The sequence below is a fragment of the Micropterus salmoides genome, unplaced genomic scaffold, assembly GCF_014851395.1.
Source record: "Micropterus salmoides isolate LMB-PRFRI ecotype aquatic unplaced genomic scaffold, ASM1485139v1 Ms_hic_scaffold_5, whole genome shotgun sequence".
Taxonomy (NCBI): domain Eukaryota; kingdom Metazoa; phylum Chordata; class Actinopteri; order Centrarchiformes; family Centrarchidae; genus Micropterus; species Micropterus salmoides.
Window position 1 is genome coordinate 13,797,522 of NW_024044237.1, and position 19,508 is coordinate 13,817,029.

General features: G+C 41.8%; 2 protein-coding genes across 9 annotated transcripts in view; one reads left to right on the top strand and one right to left on the bottom strand.

Annotated features, from left to right (window-relative positions):
• pdlim7 (PDZ and LIM domain 7) overlaps nt 1–11,494 on the top strand; it is a 31,294-nt gene extending 19,800 nt beyond the window's left edge. For 3 of the 5 annotated variants that reach the window (XM_038700002.1, XM_038700004.1, XM_038700003.1), the window contains 8 exons: nt 385–539; nt 954–990; nt 6,112–6,164; nt 6,428–6,671; nt 7,136–7,316; nt 7,495–7,615; nt 9,764–9,879; nt 10,255–11,494. In XM_038700002.1, coding sequence (XP_038555930.1) covers nt 385–539; nt 954–990; nt 6,112–6,164; nt 6,428–6,671; nt 7,136–7,316; nt 7,495–7,615; nt 9,764–9,879; nt 10,255–10,341 — 994 coding nt within the window. In that variant the 3' untranslated portion in view covers nt 10,342–11,494. The remainder of the gene's footprint in view (nt 1–384; nt 540–953; nt 991–6,111; nt 6,165–6,427; nt 6,672–7,135; nt 7,317–7,494; nt 7,616–9,763; nt 9,880–10,254) is intronic. The other 2 variants (XM_038700005.1, XM_038700006.1) reach the window with 1 other exon arrangement.
• A 509-nt stretch (nt 11,495–12,003) lies between these two features.
• unc5a (unc-5 netrin receptor A) overlaps nt 12,004–19,508 on the bottom strand; it is a 133,325-nt gene continuing 125,820 nt past the window's right edge. For all 4 annotated transcript variants that reach the window (XM_038699996.1, XM_038699997.1, XM_038699998.1 and 1 more), the window contains 3 exons: nt 18,219–18,383; nt 17,916–18,094; nt 12,004–15,765 (listed from right to left, as the gene is read on the bottom strand). In XM_038699996.1, coding sequence (XP_038555924.1) covers nt 15,600–15,765; nt 17,916–18,094; nt 18,219–18,383 — 510 coding nt within the window. In that variant the 3' untranslated portion in view covers nt 12,004–15,599. The remainder of the gene's footprint in view (nt 15,766–17,915; nt 18,095–18,218; nt 18,384–19,508) is intronic.

A 19,508-nucleotide genomic window follows, 5' to 3' on the forward strand; every position in this document is an offset into this window, starting at 1 on the left:
ATTTTTTGTGTAGTTCATCAAAATAAAAGCTATAATATGTTTTAAAATGCTTTCACAAACAAGGCCAGGTACTGTAGTTTGCCAGCTTTTCTCTTATAAATGTGATCTCTAATGTGGTATTGTCCATTTATGAGAGTCTACAGTGTACCCATGAGAAATCTTAGTAGTGGGTATCCATTAGCTTGCCGTGATGCTGAGCATTAAGTATTGCATGATCTCAGGATGATCAGGATGTCCTCTGTTTTCAAGGTCACCTGATTAGCTGGATTGGTTTGAGTGGGTAGTCATTAGATGGGATTGTGTTAACTACGTCTGCTGTGTGCTGCTGCTGGGTGTGTGTGTGCGTGTGTGTGTGCGTGTGTGTGTGTGCGTGCGCGCGCGCAGGCACGGCCTCAGGGTGGAGAACATGCCCTGTTTTATCCCCAATGACCGCAGCAAGAAGAGGCTGATCCAGGACACTGAGGACTGGCAGCCCCGCACCGGCACCACCCAGTCCCGCTCCTTCCGCATCCTGGCCCAGATCACAGGCACCGACTTCAGTAAGTCGGGAGACCTGGCTTGCTCAGTAGTAGTGAGGCAACAGAGAGACTAATGGGTTGGTGGGGGTGAGCTTCTCCGGTAGTCAAGATGAGTTGTAGGGGGAGGCCTCTGATTGAATAGTTGTGATCTGATCACAGAGAGACAGCAGAGTGAGTGACACAGGAAGGTGGATAACAGGGGTGTCTATTTTTCAGCTGTGGATAGGGGGCCTCAACTGTCAGGTGGCAACTGTCTTCAGCGACACCTATTTTTCTTCTGTAACCGGTCTGACAAATTGACTTCACATCGACATGTTTATTACCAGAGAGGCTGTGTAGGAACAGCAGCATTCACTAGAACGCATTGTGTATCATGTTATCAGCGGTTTGACTTATCAGTAAGGCATGCTGATGTGTGTCTCTCCTGGATCTCAGTGCAGGACCCAGATGATGAAAACATGAAGCGGTCCAGGTAAAAACTTTGATCCGCCTTCTCGGTCGTAAGTTTCTGTGTTTGTGCGTGGAGGCTTGAGTTGGACAATTTTTATTTTATTTAAAATCTACCTTCAGTTATGTTGTTGTTGGATTTTTCTGTGTTGGCATGTGTGGTGTGATTTCAACATCCTTTATATTATTAGAACAGGAATTTGCTTTACGGCACAAGAATTATTCAGCATTGAAGAAATACGCTATCTTGCTGTGAGATAGATGGGAAGAGCGTTACTGTTCTCATGTCTGTACTGCAGCTTATTTGCCAGCAGTTTAGCTTAGCATAAAGACTGGAAACAGGGGAAATCGCTAGCCTGGCTTTGGCCAAAGGTATTAAAATCAGACTACGTGCACCTTCCTGCACCAGACTATTTATCAGATGGGCGCATTAACAGCCTGCAGTATTGTTATCACCGTGAGGTTTCCAGGCAACCAGCAGAGAGACAATACCACACACAACCCTCCTTGAAAACAATGTGTCTTTTTTTACACTTTGCTTTCTATACGGTTAAATAGACTAGATTTAACCTGTTTATTGGTGAGCTTCAGACGTGACAGAGCCAGGCTAAACGTTTACAGTCTTTGTACTAAGCTAAGCAGATTTGATAGTCATTCCCATTCCTCTCATCTAACTTTTGGCAATAAAGTCAATAAATCTATCTCCCAACTTTAAAATTTTCCCTTTAATTTCATATCCTTATTCTGTCAATGCGGTGTCATTTTTTTTCATTTCTCTGCTACTTTTTTCTTCTTTTTGTGCACTTTACTTTCTGCACTCTTGCTGCTTCTTTTTTTATTTACTCTCTCCCCTACAATCTATTTCCTTCCTGTCTATCTCTGTTTCATATCTGTCTTGCTTGCCGTCAGGGAAAAGTTCCTCACTGAGATTCAGAGTCCCCGCTATGCCCGTCTGAGGGATTGGCACCACGACAGGTCTGCTCGCTCCCTCAATATCAAATCCTCGGCGACATCCTAGACGCCATGGGACGCAGAGCCCAGCCAGAGCCTGCTAGCGATAGCCACACCGCAACGACTACGTGACAAAGACGACGAAGATAGCCGACCGTCCCAATGGCAGTTAACAAATTCACCTTTCAGACACAGATGGGGTGAAAAAGAAGTTTAGGGGAAGAAAAAAAAAAAAAAAAGAAAAGCAAACCAAAAATAGAAGGAACATAGCCTAGATGACAAAGCCCAAAGTGGAACCTTGCATACTGAGCCCAAGTGTAAGATCTCCCTCTGAATTTCTGACTTGATTGTTGACAACACTGTGGACCACTGTGTCTGTAGACCTATTTTCCATTTCACACTGTTACTTGGAGTAAACTGGTGGGAAGGGGGGGGGTCTCAGCAGTGGGAAGCGCCTTTCTGTTCATTATTCTTCTTTTGATTGTGAAGTTCAGACCCTCCTTTGATCTCTGTCTCTCTCTCACTCTCTCTCTGCCTGTTCCCATTTATTGAGTCCTTCATCCTTTTTAGAGTTTTCATTTCTGATCCTCTCATCTCGTAGGCTTCTCCAACCATTAAGAAAGAAAATGAAGACAAAGCTGTACTTTTGTTTTTTTTTCTGCTGTCATCAAAAATATAAAACATTTGGAAAAAAAGCAACTCTCGCTTCTCTGTCCTTTCTTCTGTGTTTTTCCTCTTGTTCACTCAGTACTCAGGCTTAAAAGGATACATCTCTTGATATCCAACTTCTCCTCCTTCTCTTTCTTTAGTCATAACACTGTCTTCACTTAACCATTTTCTTCAGTACACCAGGTATGTAGATACAGGGGTTTCAGGGAGTATTTATGCAGTTCTGAATTAATGGGGTGCCTCCTCACAGATTCAGGGATCAAGGTTTACTTTTGTGCCTGTGCATTCAGGCAGAAAAACAACATATGGGCACGCATGAAGTAATACACAATCAAAGTGCAGAGGTGCACACTGAGGAAATGCAGCCCTTTTGTGTGTTGTCTGAAATAAAGTATTTAAAGCTCTGTAAAAAAAAAAAAAAAAAAAAAGACCTACATAGTCTTATTTAGAGTTCAGAAGAGTAATTACTGCAGTATGGTGGCCTTCCCTCAGAGGAAAAAGATCTAATGGCAAGTTGCATTAACGACTTTTAAAAATGACATTTCAGTAGCAGTATTTTTGATGGTTAGGCATACATTGTTCATACTGTACACCCACGACTGCAACCCCCCGTCATAGAGAGACCTCTGTTGTGATGCTTGCGGACATCAGCCTCATCAGCAAGAATTCAAACAACGATGATTTCCTCCCAATACGAAGTCTCAACAATCTTGCAGAGTGGTGCACAGAGAACAACCTACTGCTCAACTTCCTCCTGGCTGTGAGAATCCTAAATTCATCCTCAGCACTGCACCATGTAAAATTCTTTTATTTCTGTGACTTATTATTGATCCACCCATCTACTGTGTATATAATCGTTGTATATAACATTTGCTTTGTGTGAGTAGCATCAAGGGAACTACAACTTAATCTTGTTATACACCCCTGCATTGTAAAATGATAAATAAATCTACCTTGTATATTATCCTGATGAAGATGTTTTAAAAGAAATAATGTTTAGGTAAAAAGGTCCACGGAAGGTACAAAATGTACTGCTGTCTTTAGGTGGCCAGGTGAAAAATTTGATGGTTGCTAGGTAATATTGTCTAATGGTTTGTGATAAAAACATGTAAAGTGCTCAGCTTTACATAGTTTGAAGAAATGATGCATTTCATGGCAGCAGGAAACTAGATAGCTGCTATTTTAAAGAAATAAGCTGGTTACATTAAAATAGGGAAATGGTTTTATTTCATACACAGAAAACCAAAAATAAAGGCAACAAACGTGTCCAGACAGCAGCCAGACGGCCTCATCACACACTTAATGTCAGATTTGTCAAGTTAAGAGGAGTCAACCATGAAAACCATGTGAAGAATATCAGCAGATAACAGGAAACACATTGGGGAAATAATGGGTAATAGTTCATATAAAAAGTGAAAAATACTACACATGAATTGCAAAATTGTATTTTTCTTGACACGTGCCTTGTAAATAAGGGACGAGGGATGAAAGGAGGTGCTCGTTTTATACGTTAAAAGACCTGAGTGGAAAAGCAGTGCCTCTCTGTGACCTCTCAGACGTGTGCCACCATTGTTTGACATTTTGTCAGCTGTCACATTCAGGTTTTTGCAGAGCTGAATCACTTTTAACTCCTCGCTGTAGAGGGTGACGCATGTCAGCGGCTTCTTGCTCCATCTAAAATCAACAATGGCTCCTTTCTTTGCCGCATGTTGAGCTGTCTACAAACTCCTCTGCTTTCCTCATTGCTCAGGTCGATGCATCCCACGGGAGAGGAAGCCAAAAAAACACACCCTAAAAATTCTGAGGTGTAAAGAGTGAACAGGAAATGTCAAGGAGACGTTCCATGGGGTGCTGCTCTGCAGCATGTCCAAAGCTCTATGTCGCAGGCAGAAAAAGCCCTCCTGTCTGCACAGTCTGTGATGCAGGAATTGTGCACCTGCATCACGCTGAGCGCCTCTCTGAGCAGAAGGGGGAGGAGGATGAAGGCAGTGAAAATGTCAAGAAAACATAATCCAGGCTTCTCCAGGTGGGAATAAGCTGCTGTAGAGGATGTTCTCCAATTTGCACCTGCAACCTTCACCAGAGTGAGGTGCAGCCACACAGACCTCTCAGTGTGTGAGAAGTCAGCGCCGCTGGCCTTGTTGTCATGTAGGGCAGCATGGCAAGGGAGTGTAGCTGGGGCTGCTGTGTTGACCTGGATGATGTTGTTTTTTGTGAGTTGATAAGGTGAAGTCCCAGAAGGCAGGCGTGCCGATGTGTGGGTTGAAAGGCAGCTGACCCAGGGTCTGTGTGTCAAGCAGGCTGAAACCAGTTTTGTCCTTTGTTTGACCTTACTGCTGGAAATCCATCTCATCCAGCCTCCTCTCTTCCTTTCAATCTGTTTTGCTGTAGTTTTTCTCCAAAAATCTCTTGGTGGGGGGGGCGTCTTACCTTCCTTAATTTAGAAAGACTTAACTTCCTGTCTGTCACCAGCCCTGCAAGCCATCTTCTTTCTATTGCAAAGGGATTTAATGTCCTTTATTATTCAGAGTATGCTGTTTGGAAAATAGCAGACTCTTTTTATTGTTCTTGCTAGATAGCTCCCAGCTGTAAGTGTAACTTCTCCTGCCTCTGTAACTTCTTGTGTTTTAGTTGTTTGGCTACATAAGGGATATAAATGATAGGCAGACTTAACCTGATACAGGCGATGCTATAGAAGAAAGCTGTTTCAGGGTAATTCATTTCACATTTTCTTTTTCTTTGCAAATGAGAAATGATTTCATCATCTTTCATTAGTGTATTGTAGATGGCATGGTTGATGATGTAAACATGATAGCTGCCTAAGGCGGTGTTATATTTTTTTCCCAAGATGAGACGTCTCCAGAGCTCTATGTCTTGGCTCAGAAGTTGTTTTTCCGTCTCAGTTATGGTTTGAAGACTTTCTGAATATAGTGACGCTTGCTGCGGGTAACACAACTTTGAAATGTAGAAACAACTCTTTATTTCAACACTACTGCACATGCAGGCTTGAAGCGAAACTCTTCCACATCCAAATCTGACAGTTTCTCGTTCACTAACTTTGCCTGTGAGTGACGTCAATCAATCTGAGATGTTCGGGGCTTCAAGAGTCTTTATGGTATCCGTTCGTTAGCATTGATTTGAATTACATGCTTGATTTTTTTTTTTTTTTTTTCTTTCTTTTCCTCACAACAGCTTGAGTAATCATGTGAAATGTCCTGCCATTCAATTAAGTCTATAACAGTGTATTTCATTGTTCTACGACACTTAACCAGCTTGTCTCACCAAAACAGGTGAGAAACCTGTGCTGTCCTGTTGATACTGATTAATATTAATAATCATGGTGCTTATGATGATTCACACAGAAGGTAATCTGTGTCACAGTGTAATGGAGAAAGCCATGGCTGCTCATATCCAAACATGACATTCATTGAATAGTAACCATGGTTACTGAGAGGTGTGTGTGTGTGTGTGTGTGTGTGTGTGTGTGTGTGTGTGACTTTTCTAATTAGTCATTTTCTCCCCACAGCCTTGAGCCAACTCCCTCACCTGCCAAGGCCCAGGCAGCAGATAAACCAGATGGTGAGTTTCTGCTCCTGCTGATGCGTAAAAAGAACCCCAGTAGCATCCAGAAGAGGTTGTGCTAATAGACTCTTATTAAGTGTCAATACATGAGCATCAGCAGCAACAACACGACACACAGAACTGTCACAACCTACATCTGGTGTGAGCGTGAATATTACATAAGTGTCCCTCTCCCCGTTGTGAAATTATTCAAAGTCACAGCCAAGTTTATCTAAGTGCTGTAATTCCATAACAAATCACTTTTTTCCCCCCTGGCGTAGAATCCAAGACTGCACCTGCAGCAGCTGGCCGTTCAGGTCCTTCCAGTCGACCACCGTGGGTCACTGACGCTAATTTCGCAGACCGCTTTCGCCCAGACAAGACCAGCACTGTCCTGACCCAGCACCAGCAACCGGTCCAGCCGACACCTATGCAGAACCGCAGCTCTATCCTGCAGGCAGCGCAGCAGGCACCCGAAGACAGCGGGAGAACCCCGCTATGTGGCGCATGTAACAAAATCATAAGGTAAGACCGCCCTGCCACATCTAGGGTGACAGATTGGTTAATTTTACCAGAATAAAATACACAAAAATGTTTGCTCCTTTGAAACTCCTGTCAGAGAAATGATTTAAGACAGTGAATGTACACGATGACAGACTGTATGTCTGCAGCAAACCAAGCCAGTCAGCATAATTAACACAGTTTGGAGACATCTTGTTATCACTTGAGACGAGTATTATGCTGACTTTGAAATAATTTAAATCTCATTTCACAGATAACCGAGAAACCTTAGTTCTTATTCTGGTCACTCTTGCAAGCAAACGGAAGAGGTACATAGCTCCCAGTAGAACTAAAAACATGTCTCCAGTATTTCTTTTTCACATGTCACAAAGGGAGCTGACATTTCTATGGAAGTGTTAAAGTAGAAAATGAAGTAGCAGGTTTTAATAATGCCTCTGATCTGTTGTTGGTGTGTTTGTGTTTTCCAGGGGTCGGTACCTGGTGGCGCTGGGACGTTCTTGGCACCCGGAGGAGTTCACATGTTCACAGTGTAAGGCAGTCCTGGAAGAGGGGGGCTTCTTCGAGGAGAGGGGGTCGGTCTACTGTACCAAGTGCCATGATAATCGATATGCTCCTAACTGCGCCAAGTGCAAAAAGAAGATCACAGGGGTAAGAACTGCACTACTGTGCTGAGCAAAATCAAAACCAGGAGAGACACTTGCTCATTCTAAGGTAGTATTTTGTGATTTCTCTGTATAAGAATACGTGCAGGTAGTCTCCACTGTGCTTCAGCAACACCAGCTGGGCTGAAAATAAAACATTTTACCACCTTTTCTCCCTTTATCAGGAAATCATGCATGCCCTGAAGATGACCTACCATGTACAGTGTTTCAAGTGTGCAGCCTGCAAGACTCCCATCAGGAACCAAGCCTTTTACATGGAGGAGGGCGAACCCTACTGTGAGAAAGGTGGGAACTTGAACTCCCTAACTTGATCATTCTAAATAGAAACATTGCCTCTCCTTTTTATGACAATTGGAAGCAAATACAGAAAATGATAGAAAACTATCTTAAAAGTAATGGTTAGCTCTTTTGGGAAATTCTGGAACAGTACAAAGTAGTTCAACGCTGTGGTGTATTAAGGACTCGATTCCATTTTTGACAAATAAACATACGTTATTTGCATCCAAACCTGCTACTTTCACGCTTCATGATAATTATTCCAGCAAGGCCATCTGCGGTGTAATGCAGTACTTGTAAATTAAATTAAGATAAATGTGTGTTAATGTGTGCCCGCCATTGCTTTACAATGTCATTAATCGGTTCGTTTAAAGTGTCCTTTCCGAACAAAATGCTCCCATCATGTGTATCTGGTGGAAAACAGTACTTTAAGCAGTAATAATAAAGACATCAGCGTATTGTAATTAGTTATGTTCAGATAAACAGTAACCTTATCTCGGTCCTCACTGAATGTTTAGTTTGAATGTCCTTTTACTCAAGAGGCTGAGGCTTCATAAAAGAGACGAAGGCATCTCCATGGTGAAAAATCCTGTGCTGAAAACCAAGGGAAACATCATATTAATGTGGTTTCTAGAAAAATTAATTGGTAGTTAGCAGCAGAAGCCACCCTGGCTGAGCAGGCTGTGGCACACACAGAAAACCTAGCTTTAACAGAACATTTAACTGTAAACTTGAATTAAAGGCAGGCAGTATTTAAAGGTAATGCTTCAGCAGAAAATATGAAACACTGGGCGGGTGGGGGAAGCATGCTCAAAATCCTCAGTGTGCAGATCAATTAGTTCAGGTGCCAACTGGAGAACATCTCAACCCATGTAAGACCCCCTGTAACTTCACACATGGATGAGGCCTTACATATTTATCGTAAATCTGCACTCGGCCACAAGTCCAAGAACGAACTAAGGGGGAACTGACATCCTGCCACACAGCATTAAGTCTGTGAATGAGCTTATTTGATGAAAGATGTCATATCTTTTAACTTTAAATGGATGCCATGGCTAAGTGCAGTCCAATTCAGGGTACATAACAGAAGCTGGGCAACAAAAACAGAGAAAAGCAGCCACTGGGTGATTCAGAGGTCTTGTGGAGTGCATTTCGTGATAAAGTTGTTTCATTTGAAAAAATATAGCTCACTGCAGGGCGTCCCCTCTCCAGTTTTGTTGTATTATTGCTGTGGGGTTTGGCATGGGCCTACATCATGAATCTCTTGGCGCGTACCATAGTCAATCATAAAGTGTGATGTTTTCATCTGCTGTAATCTATTTAGCTCCAGTTTACTTCATACATTTCTCTATTGGATTTTATGAATGGTGTATGCTCTTCTATTATGCTGTAAATGATTTAGCGGGTCGGCGTGCTTCTCTCTCTCTCTCTCACTACTAAGGCTCCGATGTGGGTCGCTGCTTTATCAGAGGTGAAGCCAGAACCTGAGTACTCATACTCTGAATAATGCCTTTAGTGCTGATAAACATTGTGCTGCCTCAGCATCTTTCAGGGATTGTGTGGCTCTCACCCACTCACTCTTGAGAAGCAGCATTATAACCTGACACTTTCCCCAGAGTCCTTGTGATGAAAGAGACTGGCAAATCCAGTTAAGTATCTGGAGCAATTTCGCCTCATCCTAATCCCTGCCTTTCGCTCTGGAAAGGTACTAACGTACAGTGGGTGGACAAAATAACCTAAACAGCAAAGTATCAAATGCCCTATGAGGAGAGCCAATATTTGGCTTCAAAACTGCTTCATCCATCTTTATTGCTGTTATTCTAGTACTTAAGGGTGTGCGTGTGTGTGTGTGTGTGTGTGTGTGTGTGTGTGTGTGTGTGTGTGTGTGTGTGCGTGAGGGATATGACTCCTCTTCAGAAGTAAAAACCTCCAGTTCTTTAAAAGATGAAAGAGGTGGAAACCTATTTCACACACTGTGCTCCAGAACATCCTATAAAGGTTAAGTGATGTTTACATATTGTCATGGAAGATGCTTGACCTGATTTGGAGGATGATAAAAGCTCTTTAGAATTTTTTGTTATTTTATTCTGATGGTTATCACATATCGCTGCTGCTCACCCCCTCTCCTCCAACACCTCTCTCTCTTTCTCTGTCCAGACTATGAGAAGATGTTTGGCACCAAATGCCATGGCTGTGACTTTAAGATTGATGCCGGGGATCGGTTTCTGGAGGCCTTGGGCTACAGCTGGCATGACACGTGCTTCGTCTGTGCTGTAAGTCATTATGATCGATATAGCTCCCTGTGGGGCTCTTTGCCCCCATCTCTTCTGGCTGTCCCTGCACAATGCCACCTGAAAAATCTGCCTCCATCTCTGGACCTCGAGCTTTCCCCTCTTTCTCTTCCCTTTTACGCTGTCACCTGCAGTCTATCACTCTCTCCATCTCCGTTTCATTCTGTGACGAAAACTGAAAGTAAATGCAGTTCAGCAAACAACATGTGCCTGCTCTGGCCGGTAGAAAACTGTGTCAATTCACATTGCCAATGTTAGGGTCTGATATCTACTCTGCCCTGGTTTCCCAATCTCTCTCTCTCTCTCTCTCGCTCTCTCTGTCTCTCTCTCTCTGTCTGTCTCCTTTCATCTTTAAAGCTCTGCCAAATCAACCTGGAGGGGAAGACGTTCTACTCGAAGAAGGATAAGCCCCTGTGCAAAGGCCATGCCTTTGCTCCAGTGTGAGAGAGCGAGCTTCATCTTCAGAGGAAGGAATGCATCTCACTCTCTCCCCCTCCTCTTTTACCCACTCCCCCCTCCGGCCCACTCAAACACACTCTACATCTCTTCTTTGCCAACCACACACATAGTTAACTCTTTTTTTGTTTTTTTGTTTCTATATTTGAGGCTCAATGTTAGCTTCATGTACTGTTTCTTCAATTCAGATGTTACTGCCTGTAATAATAATGCTGTATTTTATAACTGGAGGTAGTCAATGAATTACTTCACGTCGTCACTAACCTGTTGACTTTAAGTAATTTTTAGAATGGATATTAAAAATGCAGCTAGATTTAATTGTAGCTGTTAGGGAGAAATTCTCACAGCTCTACTCATCTCCTCCTTGTTCAGTCTGAAGTAAGATCAAGTCAGTATCTTTCAAGTTGGAGGACCCATTTAGCCTCTAATAATCTCACATAGTGCAGTAATGATATACCACCGTACTAAGTGTGCAGAAGTGGTGGCCCCATTCAGGACCCTGGTCCACTCACTGTCTCTTACTGCAGTGCCTATTAACGTAATGGGGGTCCAGTCAAGCATAACAGGGGGTGTCCCATTTCTGCCTGACTAGACTCCTGCACCTCTCTACAGAAGCACTATCTGCTTTACTTTTCACTGTGGCTCTCTGGAAAATCAGAGCACATACTGCAGTTAATAACTGTAATTCTGAGTCATAATAATCCTTAATTGAACCAGTTTTAATAGTCACACATGGGTGACAGAGAAAGTGCCATTATTTTTAAAAGCTTCACTCTTGCACGGTAAGGAGATTTGTCAGAGCTTTGACATGATCATTTATTGGATATTTTAATGTAAGAAATAAATACATATGGTGATTTGTCTCATGTTACTATGATGTGATTGTTTCATGCTAGGCTTGAATATGTATTTATATTGCTTCAGAATGGGCCTGTCAGTGTTTTTATAGCTGCTGGATGTTTCAAATAAAAATAATTAGTAATGCCACACGCTGGGGAAGATTACGGGGATGAAGTGTTTAAGGTGAACCCATCTGTAAGATTTGACTGATATTTTGGCTCTTTGCTTTCCCCAACAACAGGACAATGAACTTTCTGATGCTTTTTTCCCTTGGTTCACTCATTAAAAAATTTAAACTTTACACAAACGGCTATGCTGCTGTAACAGAGACCCTAGTGAATCTATTTTTTCAATGTAGAAAGCAAGAATTCTACAATAGCCATGCCACCATTAAATTTATGAGTATTCTTTTACTGCAAATGTTAATGTTTGTAATGTTTAAGCTCCTAACTGGTTGAGTTAGGAGAAACTCTTAAAAATAAGTTATTCATCAAACCAAATGTGGGCTCTTCAGACCACACTTTGTCCAACAGTTCATGGGAGCACATTAAATACATCAATAAAGTGTGGTTTCAGCAGAGATGCTGCACAGACAGGTTGGATGAATAAACTAAAACTACTAATACGGTTAACTACCTTCAGAATCAAAGTTTCTTTTACATTTGTTCATGAATAGAGTAAACAACCAGCGTGATATAACGTTATTTAGTGAACTTTAGGGGCTGGTTGGCCGACTATTTATTATTTGTATTTTTGAAAATAAATTGATAAGCAACTCAAGTTAATGTTCCAAGTAAAAAGATCCAGTCCTTGATTTAACAATATATAATTTATTTACAACAATTTCAGGTTGAATTACTATACATACCTTTCTGAAATGTCATAGATATATATATACATAAGGCCAAGTAAATACTTGAAAGCACTTAGAAACGAATTTCCAAAATTCTACCCACAAATCCATATCATTGTCCAAAAAGTACAGAAAATCTCCCTTAGGAGTTTTCCCATTGCCACAAAAGGTTTGACGACAATTTACATTAACGATAAGTAACACAAAAGGTTAAAAAAAAACAACAAAAGGATTATACAATTGCATAAGCGCTGTGGCATGTAATAAATACAGCATTTTTGACTTGCAGAAAGGCAAGGAACTAAATAGAAAAACCATTCACAAGTACAGAAGTCTATTGTTCTTAGTTCAGAAAGAAAACTGTTCAGTCAGAGTGACAGGGAGGTACACACACACACACACACACACGTCCTTGACACTGAATAGTAATGAGTGACACAAAAAGTACAGTTATAAGATGCAACAATTTTTCCCTCATAACTCATTGGGTAAACTTACAAACCTTTGAACAAAGCATGTATGTTACTGACACGAGTCTTACAAAGAACGAGCAGGCCCAGATTTCACCATGAAGGGGACAGTATTCATCACACAAACGCACACTAATTGCAGATTTGTTGGACAAGAAAGATGTGAAGATGGATGCTGAACATCCTGGTGGCTGGTGAATTACATTACTGAAATGTGCTTAGACAACACATCCAAGACAATGACAGGTGATAAAAATTTTGCACGCAGTCTGACTGTACAACTGCCATGGCTCATCTAAGCGTGCTGTGTTCACACTGGCTTTTCGGTGACCAAGAACTGATGGCCTCTTTCTCCGATTAGCCCCCGCATAGTCCCAGTGTTGTGATTCACTAAGCGTTAGTGACTATTTCCACCTTGTACTTAAATGCTTACAGTTAGAGCAATAATCAGGTAGACATATGCAGAGTAAGGACAAACAAAATATGTATAGAAACTTCCTGTAAAACAGTCTCTAAACCCTTAACACTGCAAAAAGTCTTCACTGCTAGATCGCCAAAGAACAGTATATAGGCAAACACGTCACGGTTTAGACTTGACAAATGCTGCGCCAGTTAAGTGTCTTTTTTTGGCTTCATATTAAAATATAATTTACATTTCTTTACAAAGTGATAAAATAAACTGACATTACTGCTTGAACAGACAGCATTAACTTGCCTCAAAGACAAAAGCGAGGAAATTGGACAAAGAAATTATTTGGACTTTAAATCCACAGTTTAGAAGAGACAGCAACTCTGACTTATTCTATACTAGTTGCAAGTAAAACAATGCTGAAACAATATTGAATGGATACAATATGAGGATGTAGTGGCCTCAACTGATATTCATAAAACTTTGGTTACCAATTTTGCTGATATACAGTATGCAAAGTGACAGCACATGGCTGGTATAGAAAAAGTATTTACATATTACATGTGGCGATGATCCATTTCAACATGAAAAGATTTATTTAAGTTGATATCGCCATTTTGTTTGAAAGGGGCTTAATCCAAGGGTTTCTAATAATAAAAAAGGTAACATGTTATTCCATGGCATCTCTACATCAAATAGGACAGGGGTTTGTAAAAACATGTTGGGCAGGAGGAGGCGTGTGGGATGAAAAAGAGGCTGAAGAGCTACCAGGTGCTGAGATACCACACAAAACAAGGTAACGTCTAAGACTTAAAAAAGGGTAAAAGAAACAAAGTAAAGAAATACTCCCCCACCCCCCGGAAACAAATGTACATTCTAATATCTGACAATCATAAAAGAGGCTCCAGTTCGTGTTAAAGGTTGAAGCCACAGGAGCTGGTAGGATGGGCTGTGTTAGTTTGTATAAGAAGGGGTTTAATGAAAAGGGCTCTCTTTACAACTTTAACAGACAACTTCACATGCAACCCTGAGGCAGACTGAGAGAGAACTATGGCTAATTTAGGATTGCTCACACCTTTCCAAAGGATAATTACTGAACCAGTGGGCTTTAAAGATACTGTGTATTTATGTTGCCTGACCTCACAGATCCATTAATAAAAAATAAAGAACACTGTAAATTAATGCAAAGATATAGATATGATAAGCCACTGCGTAGTTGCAGTTCATAGTTTGTTGCATCTGCTAGATCATTTTTGCCATCCTGGCTAGAAATGAAATGGGGAAAACGTTTTCTAAGCATCTTTTGAGCGAAGGCGTGACATTAGGAATAAGCCACTCTTAACTTTCTCTGAGACGGGCGTTTCTCTGATGTGGAAATACTGTTTGCCACACAGCAAATATAGAATTCCCACTAACATTGCTTTATGAATTATACACACATGCACGATGACCCTTTCAACGTGAGAAATCTGGTGACAATTTTGAAGAATTTGTTGTTGGAAAGTGCTGTATATTATTCATATGGGAAAAGAACCCTTTTGGCCATGCTTTTATGTTTAACATCCTCTGCCACAGAATGAATGTAATCAGGGGGAAAATGTCATTTTAGAAATGAGTTTTGACGACATTCATAGTTCACATATATGCAGCTGGAACGCCTTTCAGCCCTATGGCTCCTTCATTAGCTGTGGAATTTGAAATAGAAAAACGCCACAATGAACAATTGGGGTAATGAAAGACGTGACAAACTGGACGGATCAAAATCACAGGCTTTAAATAGGAATGGCTTCTGAAATATGCCTTTTAGTGAAGATATTACTCAACCCCCCTCAGAAAAGTTAAAAAAACAAAACAAACCCCACATATTGATTTAGAAGCAGGAAAGCTGTGAAGCGTCTCGCTGGATCAAGATGTCAAGATGTTACATTCACAGTAGTGATACCGGCTGGACTAAAAAACACAAACAAGATGAGACGGAGTTTTTGGGGCTTCTTGACATACAATCTATTTTTAAACCTGCAAGTCCAGGATGTGCTACAAGCCGTGTGTGTGTGTGTGTTAAGAAATGACGCATATGAGATGAACTGTGTTCAGCATCTAAGTCATAATGCCATATAATGAACGTGCCAATTGCATATGTCGCCTGTTTAACCCAAAGTTACCGGCACATTTTGTCACATCCCTTTTTATCTAATATTTAATATGTCATCCATCATTTTGTTTAATCCAAGTCCAAAAATGATTCATTGAATTTGCAGTATTGGGCATTACGTTTGCATATCGCTCCTTATTAGTCATAACTGGCCTATTCATATAAAAGACATGAAGTTAATTTAATGTTATCTTTAAAGTAGAACCAGGGTGTGGACTAATTTAACTTAATCACTGATGGAAAATAAAGGGTATTTTCTGTACTGAGTTCATGAATACATTTCCGCCGCACACACCCAAACTCCACTGGTCCCTCGTTTGCTCCGTCATTAAAAGGGTTTTACTGTTCGATGGGAAATAGGGACTCAGTCTTACATAAACCCTTTACTATCTTCTGAAGTGAAGAGGGACATTGGGACAGCTCTGCTCTTCGATGGCTGCAGTTACTGTTGGGTTTTTTTGTGTGTGTGTGTTGTCGTGTTCTGATCTCTTCCTCTGCACCAGTCTCTCCCCCTTTTCTGGGTTAGCACTCGCCATCAGAGACCAGGAATATCATGGCTTCCTGTTTGCCAATGTCGGCCATGACCGTGGCCAGCTGGTTGATGTTGCCGCTGTGGAAATGTTGTGCCTCCCACAGGTCCAGGATCACAGAGGTTGGGCTCGCTTTGGATGCAAAGAAACTCATGTGTCTGCAGAGAGGAGCAGAGGAGAAGAACACAAAAACAACAGTGAGCGACCAATGAGATGTTTTTATTAAATCAAGCGATGTGCACAAATCACAACGGGCAGTGTTGCATTTGCTCTGCACCAACGGAGTCTTAGGAAAACCTTTTCAGACAATATTTTATTGCACTACTGCTTCTTGTAACTCTGTCAATGTCAAGTTTTATTGTGTGTTATATTGCTACATCCTGATATGCTGTTGTGGAGCACTAAGTAAAAAAATGATAAAAGGTATAAGAACACAGCCTAGCTCTTAAAACTGCCATCAAATACAGAATCTGGCAATTTTCATTTGAAGCTCAACAGCATAAGCCTCATTCCTCTTTATTTGATGTTGAAATTGGCTCTAAATCCCATATTGTAAATCCTATATGGACTTTCACAGTTAAGTCAGAAGTGACCTTTTCCATTTTAGGAGCAGAACCTTTACGATCAAACCCAATCAATGACAACAAAGCAGTGGCCCCAGCCAGCTGTATATTTGATGTTGAGTGGGACCTGATCCCTGCAGTACCTGAAGATGCTTGTTTGATTTAATGGCCTTTTTCTGTTCTCCAAATGTCTGGGGCCTTAACTGTTATGTAGAGCACATGGCATCAAAAAAAATAAAAATAAAAAGAACAGCGTAAACTCTTTATACAAAGGGAATGTTGGTCTGTGTGAGTGCTTTTTACCGGGTGGGAGGGGGTGAGAAAAGAAGCCCAAAAAACACCCCCAAGTCCTTTTCACCTTGACAAAGGTCAGACAGAATCCATTACTTCCTCGTATCTTCTGTTTGCTTAGTGAAGCAGTCTGTGATTGACTACAAACACGCGGTTGCATTGACAGTACACAAGCACTGAGAAAACAGTGTCACTCTGCTATTTTGAGTCAATTGGATTTTATAGCGCACACAGCCTTCCCCTTGGCGTCGGGAGAACACGACAAAGAGAAAGCGTTGGTCAAAAGAATTCTCTGGGAACAAACCTCTGTGTCATTATTCAGATAAAAAAGACAGAGCTTAGTGTCCGAAGTGTCAGCCCTGCTTATTCACCTGGCTATGTGAAACACGAGCTTATCTTGTATGGCTCAGACGCAGCCGTTTGCACAGTCTTTGGAGAGAAAGATCAAATACAAGGTTCTTGGCATTTTAAGTTTTATTGATCGGTCCCGTTCCGCTCGGTCTGAACACTTTACACACACACAGAGAAACAAACACAGAAATACAGCATGACAGAATGCCAAGGAGCTGCTGCCTTCTCAGGAAAACACGTTGTTAAGGACGGATCAAACAACAGAGCGGTTGTTCCTTCCTCAGGCCTAAATGAGAATTGATTATGTTGAGCAAAACATTGCTAATTAAACCTGTAGTGCATCAATTCAATTTGTGATTAATTGGGGTAAATAAAGTTTGATTGGACAAATTAAGTGTACCCATTTGATTTCATTACGGGGTAGAAATTAAATTGGAGGATAGGGGATCAATGCCTGGCTCCTTTCTGTTACAGGTACTCCAGTGATAAAGTACAGTAACTGTGAGAACAAACTGTTTGATGTCGGCACAGATCCAAACCTACTCCATCTCTATTCGCTGCTGATGGACAGCTAGCTTGCTACCTTTCCAATTACAACTGTTAAGCAGAACGTAGCAGGTACAAGTTTAGCTGTAGATGTTAAGCTGCTTACCTGTTCCAGAGGAGAAAAAAAAAGGGAAGAACAGGGTCGTGTTTTCTTGCAGAAATGATAGCTGTATCCATCAAGTCCACATTAATCCTATAATGTTAGCTGTGTCAAAGGAGGATTAGTTTGCTTAAGCAGAACCTTGTTTACCTTAACTTTAGGAAAAACACTCTTCTGTGGTGAAGCACTTTTGTGCAATTCCGGTGTGCAATTACTGGAATTCTGAGTTACATGTTAACCTCTACATTAGTATCACAATTAGTGGGATTGCATGTTCATTATTTTAAACATGCTATATTCGAGTATTGTACATATACTGCCCCCGCAGACTCTATTCTCAAGGGGTTTGATAAATCAGGCTCTTTCTTAAGAGCCTTTGTGTAAGCTGACTTTTCCGGCGCGCTCCGACAATCAGTGATCAGATAAGGTATTACGGGATTGTGCAGTTGGTATTTACCTCTCAAGTTTAAGTCTTTGTGCTAGCATTCTCCAGTCGGCTCCGTTGGGACAGGGGGCATCTAGGCTGCTGCAGATCTTCTGCCTGATGAGGTACGGGATCTGAAAGGCGCTGGGCCCTGCCAGAGCTGTGGCGTTATTGTCCATTAACAGAAACTCAGAGTCCACAGCTCGGGTGTCCTAGTAGGAATGAAAACAAACCTTTTCTTCAACACAGTATAAAAACAATTCATTTATGACTACTGAAAACGCCAAATGCTTAATCAGTTGCAGGTTCAAAGCGAGTAGTTATGCTTAACGTTACCTTGGCAATGTTAAAGTCAAGGCTAAAGCTCTGTCCCTCCCCCTCCACCTGCCACACACACAGCTGGCAGGTGAGCTCACAGGTGCTGAGACTGAGCCGCTCCAGAGTGAACGTGCAGTGTAGGTACCGCTGGGAACCGTTCCAGATGTGGTAGAACGGGATCTCCTGCAGGAAAAAAAACAAAACACGCAGCACGCACAAACGGCAGCGCAGCGGCACAGTCAGAACCGCATGTCTGAAATGCAGCATAACTGGACCGCCTGCCTAGAATACACTGAGATCATCATCAATTACACTGACATAAGCTGTCATTCCTTAGGTGAAAATGACTAAATATATCTGAGGCAGCAGACTGACAACATTCAGGTGAGTTAAAGGGAAATTATGTCAGTTAATAGCTGTCTGACTGCCTGAAATGATTACAGAAGCACAACACACCATATCTGTATCTCTGGCATGAGAAACATTTTTCATTTAGCAAATATTTCTCTCTTGATTCAGCCTCTCTTTGCAGGTACGTACTGCATGTGCATTTCTCCGCAGAGCTACAAATGATGCTGATAGTAACCAAGCTGAAACATCACAGCTCTACTTTAAATCTAAAACACAACATGTGACATGGAGATCTAAATGAATGCATAACAGCTTTGATTAGCACTGCTGTACAGCACCAGCTTCTGTCTAGCAAACAGTTACTAGGGAGTGTTTGATAGAATGTATTCAAGGCTAATCATTTCTACATCTTTCTCACTGTTGCTCCATATTCATGCCTCATTTGCATATCCCAGGAGAAGCAGTGAGGTAAAAAAAAACAAACCAAAAAAAAAAAAACAGGGCACGCTAACTCCTCACTTCACCCTTGGTTCAACAGCTGACAAGAACTCAGCTTGAGGCTGAAGTGTGGGCTGCAGTACACACTGCTAACCAAACGAGGGCACTGTTACCCAGGCAGACAGATGACGGAGGGGCCGGGTGAAACGCACAAAAGTGTTCACGGGGCCACAGGGACACTAAAGGCCTTTTTTGACCGCACTGCTGAGAGGAGGATAACACTTCCAAATGAACAGGCGCAGTCCAGAGGAATAAGCCTCTGTTCTGGGTGCATTGTTGCTGCCGCTGCTTGCTTGGCGTAGCCTGTGTTCTCTTCGGGGACCTGGTGCTCAGTGCTTACATAGTTACAGCCAGAACATTTTCTAGTCCTCTTTGAACAGCCCTTGTGTCTCTGTTGCTGGGCTGCAGTGCAGTGGGCCACGCAGGTGTGGGGAGTGCAGTAGAGGTGGAGAGGTTCCA